Below are 27,983 nucleotides of genomic sequence, written 5' to 3'. Positions count from 1 at the left end.
TTCAAGTAAAAAATCTGAAAGAAATAGCACTGAATAATTATTATTGATTGTGATTTTTTGGCGTCAAATTTAAAATTTTATTTTGGTAACATTAATTATAAAATTTAAACGTCAAACTTTTAGAAGTTATTGTCATTCATTTGCGACGGACAACCGCTGATAGAGGGATTACCAATAAATTAAGTGTTGCCAATAAATTTTTTTGTTACAAACATAAATAATAAATATATAATAAATAAATAATAAATAAAAAGTAAAATAAACTTGTTTTTGTTTTCGAATAATGACAATGGATTTACTCGGACATAAATCTCATGATAGATTTTTAGTACTTAACATAAAATTTCGTTAATTTTTTGTTTTCAAGTAATTTTTTTTAAAGAAATAGCATTGAATAATTAATAATAATTATTATTGATTGTGATTTTTTCCAAATTCAAACGTGAAATTTTTATAAGTAGACAATTCATTTGCGACGCTGGATTATCGACACCTGAAACATAAACGTGTGGACGGGAAGGATGCGTATAATTTTTAAATAATTTTTGCATTATTTTAATTTTGTTTATCTCTCTTTAAAAATATTTTTATGTATCGATGTTGTTATAATCCTATTTTTAATTTTTGTTGGATCCACCTAATCCGAAATCCTGGGCTCGCTTTTGCTTCATGTTTGCCATTGCAACGGTGGAAAAGAAGGTGTTGGAATTAAATAGACATCTCTGTAGAAAAGTGAAAACTAAGTATTCCAAACGAAATTAATTCGCCATGACCTTGACTGACACAAAAACTGTTTCTTTGTAAGTGAGAAATAAACAATAAAGATGAAATGAGCTCTCAAATGAGCGATATTCGAATTCCACTAATTCCATCAGGAAGACAAAAACAGCATAAACTCACATAAAACAATAATTACAAAACTGGCTTTGGGTTATTCCCCTAGCACGAATTCATCAGAAAAGAATTACATAAACAAATATCTTCTTAACTCGCTAATTACTTATTTAATTGAGTGGACCTGTTTGTCTGGTACCTACGAGTATTTCTGTGAATTTATTTTATGGACAGACTTTCTATTATTTACGCTACGCCCATGCGAAACCACCCGCTGGCATCTTGTTATGCAAATTAGGTTCGCGATTCATGGGGAAAGTTGTCAAGATAAATGGATGATAATCTGAAATTATTTTGGCGTTTCATAATCTTGATCAGGATGTTTCGGACAGAGGATTTGTACTTAATAAAGCATATTTAATAACTTAGAAGAATTTATTGCTACAGTATTGCTGATGAAATACTGAGTAAATTTACACTTAACACTTTAAAACCTACATCTGACTACAAGTAACACCTAAATACTTCTAAACTATACTGTACACAATTATCTATAATTATCATCAGGAAAATAAAATAATATAAATTAACTAACAAAACCTCATAATGAAAATTTTGGTTTTGTGCTTATGCATGAGTACATATCTATATATAATAAGTTGCATTTTCAGACCTACAACTGCTAAATTTGTCGCTGAATTCATAAACAAATCAACCGTTTTTTCGAATGTAATGGCACTTAAATAGTAAAAAATCGCAAATTGACATGTTCAAGGCTAAAATTAATTATCCTGGAAGCCCGTGTTGTTTATGAATAGAGCTAGAACCGTATCCAAAAAGAAGGCAAGTTTTTTGGTTTATCATCACAGAGGCAATGATAAATTGAAAAAAAACCGCAAATCTTGAGTCTCATAAATACGTATAACTTGAAGAATGTGTTAAAAACATATATACAATAATTGATATCTTATGCCAGTATGAGAATGGGCAAATACTGATCTACTACTGCATTTTTTGACAATAAAAAATGACGTAATATAAATGTGCACTGGTCCCGAAGCACTTGCACTCCAAGCATCTGAAACAAAAAGAAATCAATGAATTATTACTGCAAAATACGCAAACAAGGTCAAGTTTAATTAACGTGAAAATTTCCCACGCTGCACTTCATATTCTAATTAAACCTCTTCATTGAATAAGTTAACATAACAAAAGCAAATTAGGATAAAAATGTCTTCATAACATTCGTAACGTCAAAATTCCTCAAGGTAAACAATTACAATAATTACCCTCGCGTCACACGTGTCTCAACACGAAATTAAGTCACTGCAAATCCTACACGTGCAAAAATCTGCATTCACAACAAACTGAATTAATTCAAAATTGTTTATTAGTTCCGGACCAGATGAAGTCAGATCTGACTTAAACCCATCATTATCGGTGCTAATTTATAGCCCATCATGAATATGGATCGTATTCTTATAAAAAAAATAGCACGTGGATCCTCACCTTTCTACAAATGTGTTACGATGATCTCGTCATCAATATCGTCTTTTTCGTCGTCGGTTTCTTCGGGTTCTTGGACGGCCGTCTTGTTGGCGGCTTCGAGCTCTGCAGCCCTCTTTTCCTTCTCCTTCTGTCTTCTGACTTTACGCATGTGGTGCACCTCGACAATGCCGTACATGAAGAACCCAGTGATGAGGATGGTGAGTTGGACGTAGAGCTTCATGCGGGCGCAAATATGAGTGGAATAGGCGTAAGTGATGACGAAGCCAACACTCTCCCAAAGTCGGTAGTTGGAGAAGGCCGGTTCTTTGTTCCTCCTGAAGAGGGTGCCGTAAAGACCTGCAACAAGGAAACACCTCCATAATGCCCCGTCTATGACGTAATGATGCATCCTAATGGCTATGTTGGAATATACAAACTATTCATTATCAATTCGCTCCAAGGGATTCCGAGAAGTCAATTAAGGAAGCTATTATTATTGACTTGTTGAGGGATATTTGCCTCATAAATTTCACTATCCGGTTTTAAGTGCAACTTGGAGGTCTTTGTTTTTACTTATTGAGATTATATATTAAATTAAATGTTTGAGTAAAAGTGCGATTAAGGTGAAAATTAGAATATTACAAGTTAACAATGCAGTCTTCTGGCAATTAGCTGAAATAGAAAACATGAGAAAGTTCGCACGTATCTAGGGAGAAAATTTTTCTAAAAAGTGCTCTTACTAATATGTATTATAAGTATAACCCTTTCGCCATGCAACACTGGTCTAATGCGAGTTACTAATTGACGATTTTTATTACAATTAAATTAATTAAAGCTACAGCAAAAATCTATAACGAAAATTTAGGTCAATACTGTATTTATGAACATATGCTATAAGTTAAGTGTTATTTACTATTAACAGTGGCATGCGAGATACGATAACGTAGCCTTATGCTCAAATGGTTATTTAAATCAAAACAAAATAAATGTGTGTTTTTATAGCAAAAATTTTACCGAAAACATTGATAAAAACTTAGAAACTACCTTACCTTTTTGATATTTTTAAAACACTGCAAATACGGTTAAAGATAAAATAATAAATAACAAAGGTTGTCAAGAATAAAATTTCCATCAAAAAAATCTGGACCTCATATTTCTATCTTCAACGGTTTAGGTTTAAATTCTTTTCATTATTCTCAAACACAGATAAAATGTTTACGTCACTAGAGCAAATTTTTCTGACTTTAGGGAACATTGAAGATATAGGTATGGTATTTCGAACTTTTTTAAAGGATATTTAGTTCTCTACAACTTTGTTCCTTACACTTTTTTGTGTCTATAAGTCGGCGTTTTCAAAAATTTAAAGTAAAGCAGAAATTTGTAATACTTTAATTTTTTTGTCTTTAAAAAACATTAAAATCACTGAAATCCGGAAATGTTACGTTGGTAAAATTAGTGCGATTGAAATCTTCAGCCGATTTTGCACCTATTATGTTTTGTGGTTCTATGAAATTCAAATTCAAAACTTATTGTTCGTGTGGCATATAGGGAATTATTTTGATTTTACGCCGTTTTCGTTGTTCATAATCGTGTAGAATAACATTTTGTTTTTGTTTAGTTGAAAAGACATTGAAATGAACATTTTTAAGAGATATTTAGCATTATCCTCAAGATTTAACACTTCACAATAAAACAATTTAAAATAAAAATTCTAATTTGGCTCGGTTCTACTTTTTAGCGCGCGCGTAACTTTTATTTCACCAATTGCTTTATGGAAAGACTACATGTATTTTTACATACATTACCTTCATTTAAATAAAACCAGTTCTTATTTTGTTGCTCTTAAAACATAGTTGGGACATTGTCTGCTCAACGATATAAAAAACACACTGCATAAAATTAAGAGACAAATGCAATAAATATTCCTAATGATAATAAATATTAAATAATGCAGCATGTATATTTTTTGTCGACTTAAAAAAATGTAATTGATTTAATTAAATTACGTCAGGACAAATAAATCAATTAGCTTCCACTTAATGAATAATGAAAAATGAATTAATTAAAATTAGAATTATAAATAATACACCCCGAAATACATATTTTTTCTTTCTACTATAAAACGTAGTGAGCGAATTCTTTTAAATTGTTGATAAAACAGCACTAATACGAATTTGATTTGTCTTATTACTTGAAAAAAGCATCCTTTGACGGTCATCAAGGCTATGAAGAGATTTGTTCAATTACGAATTGACATTGGCTTACTTTCCGTCCCCATCTTTATATTATTTATATGAATAACCGAAATTAGTGGAAACCATTAATTTTAAACCGTTTAAAAAAGCGCCCACGCTGAGGCCAGATCAATTCATTAGTATTAAAAAATAATATTTTTTGCATGTATAAGGTTAAAAATTACACATTAAGAGTACTTAATATCAGCTATTACTATTACATAATCATAAAAGTGGGTTATTACGGACATAATTTCCAAGACCGGCAAAGTGAAAATAAAATTCTCAGTTGTCCGAATCCGGAATTCCCCGGAATCGATCACCTCCAAGAATAAATATTTACAATGATTATTATGCCGCTCGGCAACGGTTCAGTTATGCACAAGACTCGCCTCGCCCGGAGCCGAAGAGCGAACCAGTTATAGCCGGTTGGAGTCTGCAGACTTCACATAAATAAACCGAGAAAGTATTTACTCCTAAAGCAAGTTTTGCATAAAAGGGGTTTTACCGTTCACTTGTGTTTGCCAGACCGCGTCGCCGACGCCCCACATGCCCGCAGCTATGAAGAAGATGATGGGGTTGTCGGGGTGTGGTCGCCAGATGAGCAACCAGACCTGGAGGCCGGTGTGGACGACAGCCCCGAAGATCATGATCGGCGACCGCCCGATGTACTTCATCACCGAGCCGAAGAGTAAGCAGCAGATGGCGTTCACCACCCCGAAGCTGATCATGACGTAGCCCACGGAGGAGATGCCCAACGCGCACGAGACGAACGCCTGGGTGAAGTCGGCGCCGATGAACGCCTGCTCCATGCCAATCCATACCGTTATGGGGATGAGCAACTGCTGGTAGGGCTTCTTGAGTTGGTAGGCGGTGGCGGAGAGCAGCTGGAGACCAGTTAACTCCACACCGCTGTTGCGACGCTGCTTTTCACCGTATCTGAAATTAGAAGGGATGTCAGACAGGTCCGAGCAAAAAATGATATCATTTCTGCGACAGCTGTGTTAATTAACCGCAAGTTGTGGGAGAGTTCAATGATGGATCACGACAGTAAGTGATGGATCGTTTGTCGGATGTTTTGGTTGTCGTACAACACAGTTATTTACATGGGTTTAGTGGTAATTGATTTTGACTTGATTTCTTTACCCACAAACATATTTCTTCATTTTTTGTGGCATTAATTTTATACTGGAAACAGCTCAGACAAGCCTACTTGAGACCAATTAAAAACTTGATTTTAATTCGCCTAAATTTGTGCCTTCAAGGATATTTTTTGCGCTTGATAGATCAAAGAATTTCGAGTCGATATGTAAAATATACAAGGTGGATTTCTAATTTTTTATATCCACTTTCCGCAATTCATTGCTCGTATCTGAAACTAATATTATGTAATTAAAATTTCGCTTTAAAACGCACTTTTATAAATGCCTATTTGTATTTCACAAAAACTATTTTTCAATCGTAGAGTAATATTAACGTTTTGGTAAAAAAATAGAAATAAAAAAAAACGATTTCCACTTACAGTGAGCGACAAAATTATAGAATAACCTTATTAAAACTGAAAATATTTTGTTTTGGCAAAATTACTCGAACAGGTCAATTTTCTTATTAAAATATACACTATTTTCAACTTGATTTAGGTTTTTATACTTTTTTTAGCCAATTCGATAGAATTGTTAAGATAACAACACCAAAATTTTAAATATTACATAAAGTTCTCGGAAAAAATCAACCAAAAAGTGAAATAATATCAACAAAAAACAAATATGCAATTTTAAATCAAGTTGAGAAACAAAATATTTTCAGTTTTAATAAATAGGATTATTTCATATTTTGTCGCTTATTGTGTAATTAAAATGAATAAAATAGAATAGAATTTAAGAAAAAATCTAAGAACTTCGTAATTTATTCATCTCTTGTTTAAAATGTAGGACAGAGTAGTTCTTCTATTAATTTCAGTTTTAAAAAAATTACACCAAAAATGGTTATCTATACAGGAGCAGTGGAGTCAGAACTCGCGCCCTAGAGAAAAATGTCATGTAAGGTAAGAAACCAGGAACATGAAAAAAATAAAAAAAAAATTGGCTATTAAAATTTATGAGAGTTTGAATTTTGCACTTTGACTATTTATTTTCGTTGTAAAAATAATTTTCCAAGTTTTTTTGCTACAGGCTATTAGAAGAGGAATCAAGTAAGCTGTATCCTAAATTGTAACTCTGCTTAATGTTATTTGTGTCTTTTATTGGCAAAATTTTTGTTTCTTTACTAAATAATTATAAAAAAGAAAACAAGATCATCAGTATCATTAAATAGACATAAAACAATGTCAAATGGCAAAAAATAAATGTCAAATTGACAGATAGAAACTTTTTAAATGTTCCTGGGAGACCATGTGTATTTCAAATAAATTATTTTCAAATACTTTCAGTTTATAATTTTTGAATTTTGCTCCTAAATGAAACCTGTATTTTTAACTGTGTTACAAAAGAGTAAAATCAAGCATAACTGGAACACAATTTGACAAAAAATTATCAGTTTGCAGCTGTGTAATTTGATATGATAATATTTCATGATTAAAGCCATCAGATCAACCAATTTTATTATTCATCAGAGTAACACATTATTAAAAAGACAATTACAGTAAATAATTGCACAGTACTCATTTCCTTCCACAGAGTGATTACCAAGTTTTGCATGCATTGTAATCTACATCTGAATGCAAGTATAGTTCAGCTGAGTTAGCATTAGAATGGATAGTGACTGTCTTATTACATAACTGAGGAACACATACTTTTATTACCTTATGTTTATTTGCTTTAATTACAACCGGAGAGGCTCTTTTAACCTTTCTTCGCGTACTTTTCCTCAAATCCTTCCTATACCTTCGGAAATTATTCAAGCACGAAAATAGTTACAGTTTTAATCGGTCCACCCTGTACAACGATTCAAACATGTTGCAACCTTTTTGCTTGATAATAAATGCGGTTTTATCTAACAGGTGTGCACTAACTAGTTCACACACATGTTCAATCATATTCACGATAATTATAAACAATCAATAATTGGCATAGTTCAAGGCCAAACATCTTTTTTGCCAAGGTAGTGTCAAAAGGAAAGTTCAAAACTTGCATAAGTGCATGTCACTCTGCCAATTCAGGTGTAAATTAATCTCTTTTTGTGAAATTAGCAACAGCAAAAAGTTGTCGCGGAATAAAACGTACCATGTACGTGGTACTCCTTTTGCTTGTTGCAATCATTAACTGTAACTGTCAATTTATCGACAGCTTTATTTCTGTAACTAGGAAAGTCGGACAAGTCTCGCGTACTTCCTGGCGCCAGAACCGTCTTTAATTGAGGTTTTATGTAACCGGAGGATTGTCTTATAGTAAGCAAAATCCGAATCGAATCCGCTTCAATCCGGATCATTTTTCCACTTTTGCAAAATGACGCAATTTCTGCCATAAATTCGTCTCGAACAATGCGAAACGTCCCAGTGTCAATATTGCTCCTCAGCCTTGTGGTTCGCCTATTGCAGCTTTTATGACCCGTAATAACAAATATTTGGCGTGCGAATAAATCACAAGCAGCCATAAAACACACCAAACAGAATATGGAAAGGTTGGATCGAGAAAAAAGGTCGAAAATGCAACAGATCGTAGAATTGTCGTCGATTAACCAATCGGTAAAACCGTATAATTAGAGAAGCATTCCTGGCGAGTACGCGGCCTTGCCGAAGATAAATAACACCGTAGACATTCAAGATGGCGGCCTTCGCCGGAGAAAGGTGGATGCCAAATCTCAATTGGCCATCGACTTCTCTAATTGCTTTCGAATTCGGGTACCTCTGGGGTACCAGAGGTGACTGAACGAGAGGACTGGATGTGGCAAATCCCAATGTTACGTAAGTGGTTCCGGAATCACGGCCGTTGGGACCGAAACGGTTTGTGCGGTAGGTCAGGCCTGGTAGACCTTTGGGCAGCCTCGACGGAAGGTTTTTCGCACCTGCGGAAATTGCCCAATAGTGGGTTGTGCCACAAGATGGGCACAATGCGCAAGTCAAGGTGAAAACTTTATGATGATTATTATTATCGCTTTTTTAAAACACACGATTATGTAATGTAACAAAGAAAATAGCAACTCTATTGCAGGTGTAGATAACACTGAAAGTTACTACCATATGGGTAGTTTCTAAATTGAAATGTTGGTACTTCTCAAGGCCCCTCGTAAACCTCATGTTAATCAGACCAATAAAACATTATCTGCTCGTCGTCAGCAGTTACATGTTTAGCCAAAATTTTAATTTTTATTGCCCAGATGATGTCTCATTGCTATAAAAATGTTTGTTCAGAGGCAGCGTGTTTGATAAATTAATTAACTTCTGGGAAAATTTTCCTAAAAGTTATAAAACAGAACTAAATTGGTGTTTGTTTATGTTTTTTTCATTTTTTCCCAGAGTTGTATTTTGTTATACAATAAATATAAATTTCAATGACCGACATCTATTTCGTTGTAATTTATGTTTATCTGTCAATAAAAGTGCCTAAAGATATTGGCGATTTTTTTCTCATGCGTCACCTTGGACTTTAATTTGTTACAATGCCTAAACCTGAACACATTTTTTCACCACAAACTTTTCTTGTAAACTAGGTTAAAGGTGCTTCAGCACATTTTCAATTGAAAAATATTTCATCAGAGAGCGCTTTTTCACAAAATTACTATGCAAAAATTAAAATAACTGTTTCAAAAAACGAAGTTCTGCCATTACGACATCTATTGATTTGTTATTACTAGACATGTATGTTTCTATGTAGATAAGATTCCGTCCTGTTATTGCCAATAACTGCTCATCATTACCTAGTGGCTTTCCAACATAATAACAATAATTTATAGAAAAAAAAACAATATTATGCATATTATAATAATAAGTTGAATATCATTTAGCTATCACTACAACTATATGGGTATGAAAATACCCACAAGTCGATAAAATTTAATAGCTGAAACTCAAAACAACGTCATAAAAATTGAAAATAATGCAATTCTCCATCATTCGTGAGATGAGTCATGACAGTATTAGCAAATCCTTATGATAGTCCTAGGAACTTCTAAGCAGTCAAATGCATTGTTTTATCACACTTTTTAGTTACAGCTTAGTAAAGGTTTTATTAGCTATGAAGACAACTAGAGTTTTATAGACAGTTTAAAGCGAGAAGTTAATAGGCTGAGATTTTTAATCTATAAAACTCGTGTTGTCTTCAAGATTTTTTGCAACACTAATATTGAATCTGAAATTTTACGAAATTATTATAAAGAAGTATGTCAAAATTGACAAAAAATGCATCAGCGTATTTTATAGACTCACAAGCAAGCTTAAATGCACCATAGAAACAGTATAAGGTTTAGCGTTACAAAAAATACAGTGGCGGACACGGAATTTTGGACATGAAATTTATTTCAGTATTTCAAATTAAAATTCGTTTTCTGTAAATTGTAATTGGTCCTTTTGAAAGTCAAATCAGAATGAAAAATAGTTAATTGATAATCAATTGCTTTTTCGTTTCCAATCAAGTCATTACAATTCCAAATATGAATGAAGGTTCTTTAAATCTTCACATTTAGTCAAGGTTTGTGGTTATACAAACGTAATATTTTCTTGTAATATTTAAGTTCAATTTGGTACAGTCTGGTAAATATAGGCAAAAAAAAAGTTGATGCAGGTTGAGAAACCCTTTAACTGTTTTCGATGGTTTTGATGACAATAAGGATGGAAATGTGTTTTAACCTCTATTTTCACCAGAAAACATAATCGTTATATAACTGAATTCCGGTACTTAATCGAATTAAAGTTCTTTTAAACTTGATCAAAAAAACATAACGGTAATGCGACTGACCTTGATAGAGGATCCACAGAAACGGCGATAAGTAAAACCGCTGAGAAAATGCAGGCCAAGTAAATAGCCGAAATTTCGTAAATTTCTTTATCATCAGGTCTAGCAAGATTTTCGTTTTCATTGCTCGTTTGTGTGCAAAAGTTGGAGCCGCAGTTGGTGTAGGTGAGGTTGACGTCTGAGATTGCGGACTCTCCGCCGCCTCCATGAGGGTTGCTCAAAACTGCAATTAAAAAGTTATTTGGGTTTTTTGAGAGCGGTTAGTTGTCTCACCAAGCGACGAAATTAAGTTGCCCCACAATTCAGAGGTTTGCCAAGCCAGGAAGAAGAATCCGAAGAACCTAACGATGATGCCGTCCACGGCTTGGTCGGTGAGCTTGGCGTAGACACCGGCAACTTGCGTGAGATAGGTAGCCTTGGAGGCCCACATGGGCGCCGCGCCGATACCCAGCAGGACCCCCGCAGGCACCAAGGTGTAAAACCTCGGGTAGAATTGCGAGCCGATATAGGGCGCATAACACAACAGCGAAATACAGAGGGTCCATTTTACTGTTAGCCTCTTAATGAGGAATGTGGGAACGAAAATACAACTAACTACGAGAGCAGCGTAGATCGCGCACAGCGAAACAGTCCCGAGGCCGTCTTTGGCGTTGATGCTGCTCTGCAAGTTGGCAGTGCCTTGGAAAGCCGTGAATTGAATCATAAAGGCACAGGAGATGCACGATACGTTTTTCAGTATCCGCCATTTCTCCTTGGTCGAGAGTTTAAATTTGCCTTGTGAGGAAGCTTCTTCGTCGGTGATTTCTTTATTCGGGGGCTTGCCTGGCCAGCCGTTGTCGCCATCGCCTTTGAAGCCTTTGTTGTCGTAACCGCCAGTCACTGAAACAGTGTAGACGTCATCTTTGCCTTTGTCGGTGTTGTCGCCACCGGCACCGGTGTTGTTGTCGAGGGACGCGGTCATCTCGCGGCCGCGATCACCCTCCTCGATCTGCAAAAGACACAAATCAACAAACTCCCAAAAAAACTTTTGGAAAAGGTTGCTAGCTGCTAAGCGGAGCGAATTGTTGCTTAGTCGGCCGAGTGCTACTAGCACAGCTTCGCTCCAAGTAACAGTAAACTTTAGATCTAACAGAAGGAAACCCGTGAGGTCGTTAACGGTGAGGATCGACGACGTGGGTGCGTAGCTTTTGCACTTCCAAGGACGCCAACTTACTCTCTTCGGACATCAACCCCGCTTGCCCAATGCAACAGCTGAAATATTGCTGTTGCCTTAAATGGAAACAAAAACATGAATCCTTTAAGGAACAAAATAAAAAAGCCATTCTTGCAGATACAAGACTTCGTACGGCTATTTTTGGAACACGGGGCGTGATGCGTGCTTGCTAAAATTACAGACACGAAGATGGAATGCTGTAAAGTAGTGTATGTTTAAGGTATAAATAAACCTGCAGCGAGTTGCACTTGATTATGATTTGCATTCGTTGAGAAAGTCATTTATTTTTGCAGGACCGGTTGCAAAGAACCTTCCAGAATCCTGTGGTACCTACTTTCCGAAGGTTTCTCGTTTCCGGAAAAACACGAATTTAGCAATCAAAACTGAAGATGACTTGTTTTGCTATTACATCATCGCAAGCTCGAGGCAATATGGCGAAAAAAATCAACAATTTATCTTCAAGCAGCCATGAACCTAGTTCATGAGAATGCAAAAACCTAAGAACAGTAGATAGATATATGTGTTTCTGTCAATTAAAAAGCGTTGTACCGCACCATGACACTCTTAATGGGAAGATCCTGAAGGTTGGGCTAGCATTGAGATGGATCAGTAAAAGAACAAAAAGCAATAAAAAACAAACGTTCCCATATTAGTTTGTTATTATTGCTAATTCGAGTGTCGGAAACATGTTATTATATACTTCCGTACCATTGAGTGACAAGGTCGCAAAGATGCGCACGCAGACCTAACTTAGATGCAATCTTTAATTACGGCTTTAGTACTCGGAGGACTCTTCAAAGTGATAATAATAAGTCGGCGATTACGTAATAATTAAACGTTTGTCGGAGAATAGTTTGCGACACGATTCCAATGAATCGCCACAAGTGATAATTAGAAAGTTTCATCTTTTTGCGAACAAATTCTAAACACTGGCCTCAAAAGTGAACTCGGTCAAAATTTTCACTTTTTCCAACCATCTAGTTTGAAAATTGCATCATCAAAAGAAAATGTATGCACTTCTATAACTCATCGCTATTTTGCATATACTAAATTGCAAAATAATTATTTGGGTCAACAAGAATTATGAGTGAAAAATCCAGTGAAGAAGATACGCGAAGAATGCGGATTGAGGACACCCAAACAGCAACAAAATTGTTGGCGTTGGAACTTATCTAAAACGCCAACAAACAGACTGATTGGAGCCAAGTCAAAGTCAAACTGAGATAGTTATTCTAGATTAAAAATACAAAGGAATGCCAATACAATTTCAATAGATAATTCTGTGGTTTGCGGAATAATCTTGTTTAATTCAAATGAGTTCTTTGAACTATTACGATTTTTTTAAAGCAGCGATAAGCAGTTCAAAACGGCTAACACTTACGTAACCTTTGAACGAACTGTTCATTTGATTTAGTTTTCTTTACAAAAAATTGTAATTGAAGACTACCGCGTCCGAAGCAATATTGAGCAGCTGTAAATCGGATCGAATAAATTTTAGAGGGGGCTGAGGTGATCATGAAGCAGAACGAATCAAATATAAAGTTTGAAAAAGTGCAGTGTAAGTCGCTGTGGTGTTAGATTTACCATGGAGTCGATCATGGCCCAATAAAAGCTCCCAACGGACATCCTTCTGGGTTTATGATCCATTCTACCATCGCTAGAATGGATGGAACTGATGGACTTTTTCTTATAATTCGTCGTCATTGTGCTGGCACTTCAACTGTCATCCTAACACTCGGGAAATCACTGTTCTGGGCACTCGAGGAGTTTTGAGCACACTAAATGTTGCATAATGTGAAAAGGATAATTTCATAGTGCAGTTACAGCCTTGAGAAGTAACCTGTATATTATCGTAATGGTGACTATTGTGCAGGAAATTTATAAACGGGTATTAAGGCAAGTGTCGCACGGATCCTTCTATTGTTTATTTGTTTGCATTTTTTCCGGTTGAATGTCTTTAAAGTGTGATTATTTATGTCCGCATGCATTCACACACACACGACCGTATAAATTTATTTATTAAACTTGTTTGAAAACAAGCGACGAGAAAAATTTTATCTGCATATAGACAATCACTTCCTTGAGATCTATTGGAATTCTGCCTCACCGTTTCCTTAATTAAAACACAACCAAACAAAGAATTCTGACACTTTTTCGTTGATGGGATGACGTCTGTGCACGTCAGCCCCTGGCATTGAAAATTCGATTTAAAGTTCAAACGCCTAATTAAAATTAATCGAAAGGAATGGCAAAAACTATTTAGTACAGCAATTTCTTTCTAGACGTCTATAATTATTATCAAAGCTCAATTAACGAAGATATATAACAGCATTTCGGTTTTTGCACGCGACCAGATGCACAAAATGTAAAAAATACACTCGACACGAACACATTAAAAGCAATTTTTCATGGAGAATGGCACTTTCAAATAAATTTGCTGGCACGCATTGGAATCCGGTACTTACAGGATTTTTTATGATGTTCTTTAATTATCTAATGAATCGAGAAAATTCATCTACTGTTGAGTAGATGGCATTCAAAGCTCAGTTTTGCTAATGTACTAATTCACCGTTCTTATTCTATAAACCAATCAATTGCATTTTGTTGTTTTATTTTCACATGTCATGCTGTATTTAGTTCCAAAGTTTGTAGTACAAATTTTTGCAATTACCGTTACTGGTATGTTTACAAAGGCCAAATTATATTAAATTTGCTATTGTCAAATTGAAAATAATAGGCGGCACGAATATTTGATAGCAACTTGATGATGTATAGAGGTAAAAAAAGCATACAATCATTATTTGTTAATAAAAAGGTTATTATACCCTTAATCATCTCAATACAAGATTTTTTTATGTATGATGAGAAGCAAATCCCTTAAAACGAACGTTTATCAGATAACAGTTTAAGTTAATAACATGTTTGTTGAATATTTAATGACATCCTTGTTAAAATCTGTAACCTTTTCTGGTTGGCAGATTTTCGCATTGAAATTGTCCCAGAATGAAGATGTTCTGTGTATTTTTGTTCGACGGTAAAATATTATTCGATTGCCCTTGCGAATTTCCCTTTGACATGGTTTTTTTCGCACGTGACGCCAATCGAGAAAAGTGCAGTTATTTTATTTAATTGCTTGAAGGCCCACCAACACTGCCAATGTTAAAGACGCACTTATTTATTGTGTGTTGTTATTTGTATTTACAATGGATGGCTTCAGTAATATTCATGATATAACCCGTGCCATATTAAGCTAATTATTTTAATGGTCTAGTGATTCAAAACCATTAATTAGCTAGGTGGATTCTGTTTCTAGAAGTTGTTAATTATATTTATTTTCGATTGCGGATATGGGAACGTTTAAGGCCCGAAATTTACCAAGCGGATCTATCGTCAAAACAATTTAATTTCGCTGACATTGGATTTTTTTCAAATTGCAATTGACACGCTTCGTCGAAAATTTTGATAAAAGAGAAAATTCAATTTTTATTGGTGATTACCCATAAAACAAACAAATTGTAACAACTAACTAAAATTTTGCCAAAGTTCGAATGATAATTGAAACACAATTCCACGAATTCAGTAGTTAGTCTGCATTAAATTATTGATGACTAGTTATCTAATTATCTAAATTTATTCATAACAAAATTAAAAACAAGTTTCGAGCGGGTACTACCTGGCGATCAAATTTTTGCACAACTTAAATGTCAATAATGAACAACAAATCCGACGCAAAATATATTGTGTCAATAATTTAAATACTTCAAGCTTAATGTTTTGTAAAAACCAGTGGGCAGTCGTGGGTTCGTTAAATGAAATTCCTGGTCCATTTCGCGTGTAATGATGTCAATTTGAGAAAAGGAGTCTCCATCAATCGATAATCAATTTAAATTTATGCATCTGTGGAGACATCGAGGCATTTTATTTTCTAATTCATGCATAACGGCATTTACAAGATTTTTACACATTCGAAACATGTCTCTGACCATAATTGACACGTACATAAAAATTAATAGACCCACAGACCGTGTTTTGATTGGGAGATTCACTCAATACGAGTTACATCACCCGTTGCGTGAAAAATTATCAACAATAGTGTTTAATTATAATTTTAACCATGATTTTTCGATATTGTGCATTTGCGAAATAATTGATTCTTTCATTTTTAATAATAAGAATCGAGAAATTACTCAATCCCTATGTTTCCGGGTATGGTATATAATACTTCTTCAAATAATGGAAAAAACTCCTATTATTATTAATAGCCTCAAATTCTGTAATTTATGCAAAGTCGCAATTTTACACTGGCCCCTAGCCGGTTTCATAATAATTACATAATTTTTTCAGTATTTTTTACAGAGATGTCAGTCAAAATACGTTTTTCGTTTTTTTAGGTCAAGTAGAAAAATCCTTGAGGTTTAACCGCTTTGTTTTTCGCTTCAAACTGATTACATGTGTAATTTGACTAATTTGTGACTTTGTTTATTTGTATAATTTTTCAATTAATTATTTTAATTTCATAATGAGATAAAATTAATTACGAGCTATTGTAGGTGTTAAACGACACGGAATCATGGGTTCCAGAAAAAATCCTTAATTCTAAGAGTTCGAAACTGTTTTAGCAAACAGGAAACTGTCAGTAATTTGTAATTTATTCTTCCAGTCATATAAATTAGCAAAACAGTAACAAGTTTTTAATTAAAACTTTGATGCTGTTGCATCAACAAAAAAAATATTTTCACCGAAAGGAAAAACCCAAAACTTTTGGAAGTTTAGCGTAAAAAACAAAGTGACATCTCTTCAAGGATAGTCTACGTGTTACTTATTCTTTATTTTATATTACTTCATAGATCAAATTATGTAATTTTATGATAGGAGTATGTAATTACATAAATATGTCGTTCCGTTTACTTTTCATAAAAATTTGGTGAATGTAGGTAATTAATAGTCGTACAATTTCTGAATATTTTCAAACAAGTGTGAAATATTTGGCATTCACGAATTCGAGGAACATTTTGCATATCCAAAACAAAAATGCCTTGTGGACTTGTAACTCGCCAAAACCAGTTCGTTCTGACCGCTGGAAGTATTATAAATTGTTTTTGACAGACATGAATGTTTGTCTAGATACAGGTACAGTTTTGTAAAAAAATCCAACAAGTGGCCGAGTTTTTTTCAATTTAACGGAACTTTGTCCTATCGAGATTACTCAGCATCAAGTATCGGTAAGAATTTACTTTCCTTCTGCAAAGTTGCCCCACTTGACCGCGCCTAGCGGGCTTTACATGTGTACCCAATATCGTATTTAACCAATATTTGCCAACAATATCATTTGCATAGAAGAAAAACCGACGTGGGAACGGTCCTGGCATTGCAAAAATTTTCAAAATTTGTTTTGTCTTCTCTAGTCAAAAGTAGGTCTTTGTCATACTTTCTACCCGCATTTGCAAGTTAAATTTATAGGTATTTTGCTGACTATTGTTTCGAATAGCAGTTTTGCTTTTCGATAAATTCTTGCGGTAGGTAAGCGCTGGGAAGTGTTTGATCAATTAAGACCCGTAAATCAGTGGATGGCACTTCCTCTTCAGCCTTTCCCTTCTACCTAATCAAGTGTTCTATTTACTTATCCTGATACGATATGCTAATGGATTTTTAAATCTCTACAAATGAATCCCTAAATTGGACCCAGTTTAGGGAAATATTTAAATATTTTGGTCCATTGCCCAATGTGAACTTTAAAACAACGTGCAATAAATTGCTCAATGAATAAAACGTTAGTTCTAATTTTACAAACATTATTATTCACAAACAACATGTAGCAATAACAGGTTTTCCATATTAAACAATTTTCGATCAAATCGAAAAAACTCTAGTGACAACATTAATGTTTTGACCAAGTTTATTCACCTCAACAACAGTCACATGTCAGCCATTCCTGTGGCTTTTTAGAATTATGTTGTTTTATATAAATTATTGCAAATACACGTGTTCTTTTGAAGGACGTGATCGGCAATTAATTATTCACTACTTTTCTCTTACTGTTAGTTGCTAGGTCGGTGTTTGACATTTCCTTGACGTCATCTAGTAGTTATTTACATTGTCTGATGGGGCGTGCGACCGGTTATCTTCATCGAATTTGAATTTCCTAGAGGTGCAGTCAATTTACTGCTTGCTCATCAGGAAATTAACCCCTGAGGAAATTTTTCCTGTTGACTAAATGAGAGCGAAACAAAATTTTAAGCCAAAAAACATACCAGCTGAATAAAAAGTATGGAACCAAACGTTTTTTGCTTAAACTATTTATATTTTGAAAAAAAAACTAATTGATGTACCATAAAAATGTGATGTTTTATCAAAAATAAAATTTTTCAAAATTTTCTTGTCTTTGAGTTTTACACATTTTTTTTTAATTTTTTTTAATTGGCAACCCACTATAAAACTATCTACTTTATATTCAATTTTTTCAAACAAATTTTTTACATAGATTGCAATTTTGACAAAAAAAATTGCATAACTCAAAAACAAAACAAAAAACCGCTTGGTTCCATACTTTATATTCACCCTGAATAATGTATGTAATTTTGTTGATGACTAATGTTGAAAAAATTAAAAAATATGTTAATAATAATTTTTTTCCATTGGTTAAAATGTATGGTAATTATATTTTAAAGCCTCATTTGGAATGGTAAATCCTAATTTGTGTGAATTAAAGATAAGCCAACATTCCATTATGTCTAAATTTACAATAATATTGAAAAAACTTGAAGACTTGTAGATTGCAAGATAAATTAAAAATGGCACGATTATGATCTCCACTTGAGATAAAGTTCTAAGAATAGACAAAAGGGTTTAAAATATCAACAAATGTATTAGTGAAAATCAAAATCTATCTCTAGATTCTTCTCCAAAATCTGTAAAACGTTCCAGCATTAGTTATACAACACTGCGGAAGTATCGATGAAAGTAAAAATATTTTTATATTCACGCAAATATCCTGCGTTCGTTTTCTACTCGATTTTTTGAGTGAATCCCCCCTTGCGGAAAACCATTACATAAAGACTTCTTCGGGTCTAGTTCAATCTAGGAAAAACCAGTTTGGACATGTTTTTCTGGCACATTTCTATATTTTCTCTCAATCGAGGAAAGTTTGCAAATTGCGCAACATCGTAATGACATTCTTCCATCAAAATTTTTTTATACCATAATTCGAAACAATACCTATGACGTCAGAATTTACTGGTAGGGCAGGTTTATAAAAAAATTTCTGAGGTGTGGTTTTGAATTCTTGGTCGATACGTGAATTTCCGCATCAGAAACTTGTTGCGTCAGTAATAACGATCAAGTTTGCTCTTTATGATTGAATTAGTACGTAATGGGTGCTACCACGGTTGTGCAGCTTTGTTAGGATAGGACCATCAAGGTTAACTTGATAAGAATTCAAACAGATTGTGTAAAGATTGTTTAATAGAACTGGTGATATTGAACTAGGAGCAGGAAAAGCAGGTTTGATTGGAAAATCTGCAATGGTAATCAGAGACTTATCGGGTAATGCTAAATGTATTGGCGATGATACTTTCACCATCTGGAGGTGTGAAGAATTTTCCAGAATGACATGAATTGAAATGCCTTTGGTTTACGCATAAATGGAGTTTGCAAGTTTGATTAGTGGAGCTTTGGAACAATATAGCGAAACTGGCTAGTTCTATAAAAAATGTTAGAACTTGTTTATACACATTTCCACGCTTCTTATTCACTTTTGAACACTACGCTGATAATCTATCTGCCTACTGTTGAACTTGAAAAACTAATCTTCAATGTCAATGGACCGTAAATCTAACACTACCCGAAATTTCAATTTGCCAAAATTATTATGTTTGCTATTTTTGTAAATTGTGATAAACAAGTGAAAGTGAAACAGTGACAGGTGTCGATGCCGTATATCATCCATAACATGGAAACTTATTATTGCCACACATCATAAATAACAATCAACATCCACCGCAAAATAAAGTGTTTGAAATTCATCTCATTTTTCGCAAATATTAAAAGCGTCTAGACGTTTTCAGCTGAAAACCTGAAACGCATGAAGATCCTTTCGCATGAATAATGTTTATTCATGGTGTGAACAATGAAACCGATCGGAACAAATTGACTATAAATTCAGTTACATAATCGCGCACACATTTTGCATTAGTTAGAGCCACCTTGACAACAATCATTGGAAAGCGCAGACTTTGAAAATGACACTTTCAAAACTAATCGATATGTGATCGGGAAGCAAATACCCAAAAAGGAAAATTCCACTTGAAACTTGGACTAGAGAAGTAGCTTTAAAAATATCTAATGAGGTTATAAATAGACAAGATAGGGATAAAAATAGTCGAAATCATTGTAAAAAATTGATTCAGTTCTCTTTCTGCATGACTTATTCGGAAATTATTCAAAGAGAGGAATTTTTCATTTTATTGCGGTAATGCGGTTGATCACACTTGTTAAACAAGCCATAATAATAGATTTGCGGTGTTGTACACCATTTCTATTAATTATTAAGCTAGAGACAGGTTATAATCGGAAATCCCATTGTATGGTTATGGCAATTTTGATACTTCCTGGTGCTGAAACTTCTCTTTTCTCTTGATTTATTTAGTCCAAATAATGACACACTCAGAGATAATTATCAAAAATTGAAACAATGCAATGAGTAACTTGTTTCTGTTTATTGATTTCTATTTATAACCATGGAATTTTTTTAAATGATGTTTCCTGTGGAAATAGCGGTTTTATCAATTTTTTAACAGACAAACAAATAACTGCGGACTGATCTAAATCGTGGTGCTAATTTTGTATCCACCGTCAGTAATAATTAAAATTAATTTAGCCGCGAGTATCTTAATGAATGACTTGCATACGAAGTGCTTTTTTAAATCGTTTTAAGGTACCGACCTTGGTTAATTAATTTTTGAACAAAAATATTGTTTAAAGGTTACAAACGGGCTGTACGATGAAATTCTCTCATTTATCGGTGTTTGTTATTAAATAACCAATGTCAGTCATGTTCAATGACTCCATTTTAATTGTGAACTGAAAGCGGTAAATATTTTCATTTCGTCAACTACAATAAATAACTAAAGCAAGTACTTTTTGATTTGGTTTTAATTGGTATTACTTTAGATTGAATGAGCCTGCAAACCAGTACACATATAAATAAAATAGCAAAGCAACTTTTACCTAAGCTGGTAATAAGTACTTATCCTTATTGCAAAATCTTAAAATAGCCACTTTCTAGAATTATCCCAACGGCTGCTACGATAATAACTATCTCAGTTTATCTTTTTGGTCTGACATTAATATCACCAAGAATCAAGAAATATGAGCAAGTTTGCAAATTGCCAGATTTTTACAAAATAAAAAGTTTTTTTAAAATTTTTCCGGGGACTTACATGGATGTGTGTAGGAAATCAACCGCCGTTTCGGCGCAGCAGTTGTCTCTTGTTAGTGAATTCCCGGAGTCTCCGCCGTCGTCCCGGAGAGCAGCTCCTGGTGCGTTTCGGTTCGTTGAGATCTCTGCAAACCACCGCGGAAAAATCACAGCCACTTATGTTTAACTTATTGGTGATGCGCCCCAGTTTCGGACTTGCTAGTTCTTTGTTCGGGGAAATCGGCTCCAATATGTCGAATCGAGGAAACTGAAGAGCCGGTTGTAACTGGTTACGCTCCGTAACGACCACCACATGCACCGCGAACAAGAGCTAGGTGTGTACTGGCTCACCGACCACAAGTGCCGAGGTTGGAACTGCGAGACCTTTCCCCCAGGACCAGCTTTTACGGAGATAGTTCACGTGTCGGGGATGCTGCTGAAGTCTGCTCTCAGATGAAGCTGCCGGACTGATAGATTGATCCAAGCACGTCACGCCTCCTGATAAGACCGCTTAATTTACAACGTTTTGTATTCGTCGTTGTTGTTTTCGTCAAGACTTAGAGGGGACGCAGAAAAGCGACGATTTTTGCAAGTTGGGGGCTAGAGGGGCCCTAGCAACAGAAGGGGCTTACCAAAAAGTACAAGAGGATGGCGTACCGGTTCTTGTCGAGGCTTAACCTTGCAACTCGTATTTTTGGTTGGAGATGTCTTAACAACGGCAAAACCAAGTCACTATTTACCAAAGACTTTGTTACTTATTTTTTGACAGAATTGTAGTATAACGCATTTATAATTAAATTGCTATGTCATTACGATTTGACGAAAATGACTATTACTTTGCGAATGTGGAAGATAACAGTTGAAACTTATTAGAGATACCTATGAATAATAAAAAGAAATACAAAATTTGTTATAACAATAAGCAGGAAAATTAAAAACTAGTCAGAGATTTGTAGAATGATCGATCAGATTAACATCTAGATAAAAAATAAAACCAAATAATATTACGACAATTCACTGTTTTTAGTTTAAGAACTCATTGTGTGAAAACATTCTAAAACATGTAGCGCTAGATACTGTGCTACTTTTAAATGAAGAAGGAAATGTGAGAGAATGTCTAATTACTTCAATCACCGGAACAATCCGGTTTGGCTTCCATCTGATTTGATTTTATTTTTGCAAGTTGAGATCAAATGCTATAAAGATAAGAGAAAATCTCATGTAGACATACTGTAGTCTTAAAAATTGATTTAAATGATTACATTGGATTATGCTCTTTATATGCTATTGATTATTTTTATTACTTGTAATTTCAAACTTAAAAATTGACACAAATCACTTAGAAATTTATTTTAATTAAAAAAAAAATGTTAAATGCGAAATTTTGACTTGTCGGCAAATCAAATATTGTTTTATTCAAAGTAAAATGCTCGTAAAACCGGGTTTTAACTATTTTTTCAAATAATTGGTTTTGAAATAATTTCTCGTTTGTTTTTTTTTAATACCTACCTATAAAAGATACAAGCAGGCAAAATACAAAATGAGTATAATTGGTCACAACACTGTAACAGTATGGAAAATGTTTTTTTGCCAATTTAGTTCACTATCACCTCTTGAAATAAAAATAAAATTTAAATTGGCAAAAAAAGCATAATGCTCTAATAATGTCAAAAATTGTGTTGATATGAACGGTAAATAATTTTTAAAAAATAAATGAGAAAAAAACATGTCTTTTACGTATTTGTTTCCACAGGATGGTAAAATGTACTTTCAAATGTTTTTTTCAAATTTTGTTGCAATTTTTTATTATTATAAAGAACAATAGTGTCAACATTACAAGACACTTCTGAACAATTTATCTTAATTGCAATTTGGAATTTCTATCAAAAATATTTTTTCATTAAAGTACTTGAAGCCCCAAGTTTATTTTTATCGTCTTTTTCAATTTTGATATCATCATAAACAATAACGTACACATAGTTATAATTATTTAAGAATGTTGTGTCATCAGTGTGTTTTTCTGAAATGTGTGTTTGATAACCCACAGTTTTGTCTTTTTACTATACTACTTAGTGCACGCTTGTAAACAAGACTTTAGCTAGTATTTTAACAGATTTTAATGAGTTAATAATCGAACACTTTGAATTTATTCTTTAGAGGATCAAGTGAATGACAATTTAGAAAAACTTTTCTATAGGAAGCTTTTCCATTTCGTTATTTATGATGTGGTAAAACTAATTGCTTCCAATTCTTTTATTAATAATGGGTTATAAGTGATGTGCAGCTACTTTATAACTCACTAAAACCACAGCAAAGAGGGTGTTGAGTTTGCTCAATCTAAACTGACCACGATTACAACTGTTTTTGCCGGATTATTCCGCTCGATGCTGACTCAGAAGAGTTCCTTCCAGATATTTTGCAGCCAACACAACATAAACAATCGGTTATGGACTATGACAGGAAAGTTGAAGGTCGGATGCCTTCGTTAACTCATCCTAATTTATAACGATGACCTTTAATTAATTATAAATACGTACAAACAGGTACCTACTTAGAAAGTTCTTCATTAAAAGTAAACTTTCTTAAAAAATGGATTGCATTTTCTATATGACACCAAGCATATTCGATTATTCACATTCTCAATAATAATACAGATTGCTTCTTTTGTGTTACTTCAATTTCGTATCTACTTCAAACAAGACATTAAAATTCACTTTAGATAACGGATTATGGGTTTTTTCTTTAATATTTTCTCCCAAGGAATGGTAATCGTCTAGTTATTACACTAAGTCGTAGTGTACTTGCTATTAAGTAATGCAAAACTTCAGATAAAGTTGCGGTATCAGCACAGAACATATACAGTTACGTTAGCAAGAGCTAGGGTTGAATTTCATTGGGAAAATAACTAAGAAAGAACACAAAGATTGGGCAATGAAATCTGTTTTGCGGCACTACAAAGAACTGAAAGCTTTCAAGAATTTAATTTTGATAAAATCAACTTGAAAAAGCTTAATGAAAAGCTATATCTTATCAAAACGATTATAAGTTTTAGATGAGTTTAGAAGATTGACTAAAAATAAAAAAATCTGTCTCAAGTATGTGATTAATGTATTAAGACGTTACAAAGTTATCTTTTTATGAACATTCTTGCCGTTCAAAAAATAAAGGCCTTGGTGTCTGCATCCGGTACACCAAACTAGTTCTCCCATTGAATAGTAATCTAAAAAAATGTTTGCTGCCAAATTTTGAACAAAAAATCTGCTAAACAAGTTCGAGGTAAGTTAGTATTCAAATTAGTCGAAGAATTGTGGGTATGTACATGTATGTATCTGACGTAATTATTTAAAAATAATTTTCAAAATTTTTTCTCAACGCGAATAAGAGGAAAGTAGGACCGGTAGAAAGTACTTGAAATAATCGTTTTGCTATTAATTCTCTGTTAAAATTTGTCTAACTACAAAAATGAGTGTTTTTTTTTCTATTTCCCATTGCTTTACCTTTTCTACGGTACTATAAGTAACATTTTTTTCTTTGATTGATTATAATCGTCACTTTTTACCTTGAAGTACCACCTGTTAAAATAATTTGGATGATTGTTACAATAATTATTACAAGCACTAGCCTTATTTTAGTTTAATAGATTTTTTTCGCTAGATTAATTACTGGGTTGGCTACTTGCTACTTGACTAATTAAGTACAACCAGTTTTTTACTTTTTATCACAATTAACAAAAATGGTTAAAAATATACATATGGAATTGGTTTATTCAAGAATCAGTAAATAATAAAACAGCTGAACATTTTTGGAATTAATATGTTAGATTTGCAGCAATTAAATCTAAAGCTTGTGTACAAAATAATCAATCACTTATTTAAAAATGAAAGGTGCATCTTACGTGCAAAATATTACATTATAAAAATAGTAACAAATGAACTTTTTGTATCCAATCAATCAATATCGGAATTATGTGCATCTGAACAGTTTAAGATTAGGTAAAACGCCTATTTAAAAGTTTAATCCAATTCATAATCTCGAATCAATGGTAAGTAAGTAAAATTTTTATTGCTTCAGAATTCCGAATAATCCCTTCAATAAAGATGAAACCTTGCTTTTCCTAACCTACATACACCATTACCCAAATATTATCTAATGCAGGAAATAACATTTAAATCTTGTATAATCTTATAGACTTACCATTATCCTGGTAACATAATCCTTTATATGAGCTGAACACTTCCACTTCACAATCTCACTAAGAATTTTCGTCAACTGTGAAGAAGCATCTCAAAAAATTTTTTGATAAAATTGTGACGACAAAAAGAGACTAGGATTTGCCATCGCGATATCCACTGTTTTGCTTATCGTTGTAATTAATGCTTATGCAGAAGAAAACACGGACATGACACTGTTTAACATTGCGGAATTTGACATTTTGGAATATTTTAAAATTGAGCATTTTTATATTGTTGTTTGCTTTAGACTGCGAATCCCGGGATCAAAAGATGAGGTAAAGAATGGTCGTTATTTTCTTGCGGATTTGCGTTTATTGAAGCCACGCGTTTGTTATATTTTTAGTAAATTTGCTACTTAATCATACAATGTCACTCTAAAGTTTTCCATCGGTTTACTTATTTTGTAATTGGGTAAATATTTACTACTCACCAGTCTATTGAAAAGTTTTTCCACGTGGGGGAACTTATCAAAAAATCAGTAAAATTACCTTTAAGTTTCTGACTCATTTTGGTTACAACAATAATATTTCTACTTTTGGGTACTTCAAAGTTATCTGCTATTGTTGTAAATTTGGAGAATCTATTCTAAATTAACAATTCACAAACATGTACACATATATGTTTTTTCTAAGATTAGGTTTTAAAGTTTTCTAATTAATAAGCACATAAAATGTTGTTTTTCAAACTGTTTTTTTTGTTGTAAATCAGATAAGACACCATAAAATTTCAAATTAACTATGCACAAGTTTTGATTATAAAACAAAGTAAAACAATCTATTATATGAAAACAAAATCAAATTTTCCGAATTGTCAACTTTTGGGACATAAAAGCCTCGACCTGAATTTTTATTGATGTTTATTCATGCTTCATGTACGTATTTGCCTCTGCATTGTTAAGTACCCAGCGATTATGACGCGTAAATTACTACAAAAAGTAAATTTTATAATAACGTTATATTTGTATTTGTATTTCGGTTGTATGACTTGCGTTAACTGAAGAGGAAGATATTTTAGTGAAACGTGAAGTATCATTTATACGTCACGATTTAATTTGACACGAGACTTAATTTACTGCAGACATTTTCCGAGCCATTGATTATTTTAATGAAGATTTTACCTACAATATACAGTGTGCGATCAAAAAGTCTGTCTATCAAGTAAGCCTAGAAAATGAAAACGTGTGTCTGTGAAAGAAGAATAAAATGTCACAATGACAAATAAGAAATGACAAAATAATTTTCATGTAAAGTGTAAAAGCAAATCGTGGTAGACGGTTTAAATGAATAAACATCAACTAGGTACATTTCATTTTAGCGTGTTTTAAGACGTTTCATAAATCATAATATTTTAATTTTTATAAAATATTTTTTTGACATCTACGAGTAGCTGACATAGACTTTTTGCTCGCACTGTAGTATTATAACAAATGTGTGAATAAAAAGTATGAAACCAAACGTTTTTTGCTTAAACTATTTACTTTTTAGAAAAACTAATTGATGTATAAAGTACAAACATCATCAAGAATTTTTGTTTTGTTTTTGAGTTCTACAAAAAAAAATTTTTTTTTTAATGGAAACCCACTATAAAACCATTTTTCTCAGGAAGGTTATAATCTAAGGATGACAACTATCTACTTTATATTTAAATAAAAAAATTACCTAAATTGCAATTTTGCCAAAAAATAATAGTATAACTCAAAAACAAAACAAAATCTCGTTTTCACATTTTTAATATTACTTTAATTTATATTTTCTGGAGGCAACTGATTTAAAAAAACCGCTGGTTACATTCTTTATATTCACCCTGTATGTAATATCTACAATAAGAAATAAATAAGAAAATCCGTTTGGTTTTGCCATTTCATTAAAAAACAGTGGCTTTTCTTGAAAAAACACATTTACAATCAGGTTTGTTTCCAATAACATTATGTTGAGGACAAAGCATACTTCAGAAGAATAGTTCAGCAAACAATGATTATGCAACAATTTAAAAATTTTATGTAAATAAATAAAAGCTCTTCTGATGTCTTTACGTCACTAGACGTGAATACCTTCATGATTTAATACAATCTCCACTAATATATTCAAAGGATACTAATGTACAAGTTTACATTTTTGCACCAATAATGAATGCTATTATGTTGTGCTGGTTTTTACTGCAATTTTTTAATAAAGTAGATTTGGAAATACTTGTTTTTTAAATACCAAAGAAAAAAATTAAACATAAACACTCTCTACAGTCAACTTCTACTAAAAATTTTAAGAATTAAAAAAAGGTACACAAGTAAATACAGCTCATGACAATATAAAAAAAAATTCATACATATAAGTTCGAAAATGCTTCTTTTCTGAGTTGTTTCTTGAAATGAGTCAGTCTAACCGCTTTTTTGAAAGCGTTGTTGCATTGTACAAAAGTAACATAAAATCCATTTTTTTTAAGAAAATTAATCAACAAATCCGAGTCTGCAGGGATATTTTTAAAAAGCAAATTTTTTTATGCCTTAAATAAACTGATCACAGTGCCTCAACCTCTCTAATAAAAGTACGAAATTTCTGATAGTAGTAGTAGTAGATCTAGCGTTTTGTAAATTTATCTCAACCGGTTACTAACATAATTGAACAAAAAAGGCTATTTTCAAAGGGTCTTTAGCTTCCAGAACTTTTTTCTTATATTGCCCTA

General features: G+C 33.1%; 1 protein-coding gene across 3 annotated transcripts; it reads right to left on the bottom strand.

Moving 5' to 3' along the window:
- Positions 1 to 1,250: 1,250 nt before the first annotated feature.
- LOC123014406 (UNC93-like protein) lies at positions 1,251 to 25,378 on the bottom strand. 3 transcript variants are annotated; one of them, XM_044413502.1, is made up of 6 exons: positions 25,267 to 25,378; positions 10,718 to 11,432; positions 10,448 to 10,667; positions 5,065 to 5,495; positions 2,344 to 2,679; positions 1,251 to 1,912 (listed from the first exon to the last, which is right to left on the bottom strand). In XM_044413502.1, exons 1-5 carry the CDS (start codon positions 25,267 to 25,269, stop codon positions 2,348 to 2,350), a joined length of 1,701 nt encoding a protein of 566 aa, XP_044269437.1. In that variant the 5' UTR covers positions 25,270 to 25,378; the 3' UTR covers positions 1,251 to 1,912; positions 2,344 to 2,347. The 3 variants fall into 3 exon arrangements, with proteins under 3 accessions (XP_044269437.1, XP_044269438.1, XP_044269436.1); XM_044413503.1 differs by lacking the exon at positions 25,267 to 25,378 and adding an exon at positions 21,095 to 21,573; XM_044413501.1 differs by lacking the exon at positions 25,267 to 25,378 and adding an exon at positions 13,242 to 13,388.
- Positions 25,379 to 27,983: the final 2,605 nt, after the last annotated feature.

Source organism: Tribolium madens, unplaced genomic scaffold, assembly GCF_015345945.1.
Source record: "Tribolium madens isolate multiple individuals breed KSU strain unplaced genomic scaffold, Tmad_KSU_1.1 Scaffold_97;HRSCAF=244;Tcas5.2_LG3a, whole genome shotgun sequence".
NCBI lineage: Eukaryota > Metazoa > Arthropoda > Insecta > Coleoptera > Tenebrionidae > Tribolium > Tribolium madens.
This window is presented reverse-complemented; position numbering and strand designations above follow the sequence as displayed.

Excerpts from the sequence above, each read along its gene's own strand:
- LOC123014406 (XM_044413501.1), bottom strand. The coding sequence starts at position 13,361 with ATGACGACGAATTATAAGAAAAAGTCCATCAGTTCCATCCATTCTAGC. Across the intron at positions 10,668-10,717 it reads CAACTTAATTTCGTCGCTTG|TTTTGAGCAACCCTCATGGA; the intron begins GTGAGACAACTA and ends TTTTAATTGCAG. Across the intron at positions 5,496-10,447 it reads TCTGTGGATCCTCTATCAAG|ATACGGTGAAAAGCAGCGTC; the intron begins GTCAGTCGCATT and ends TTCTAATTTCAG.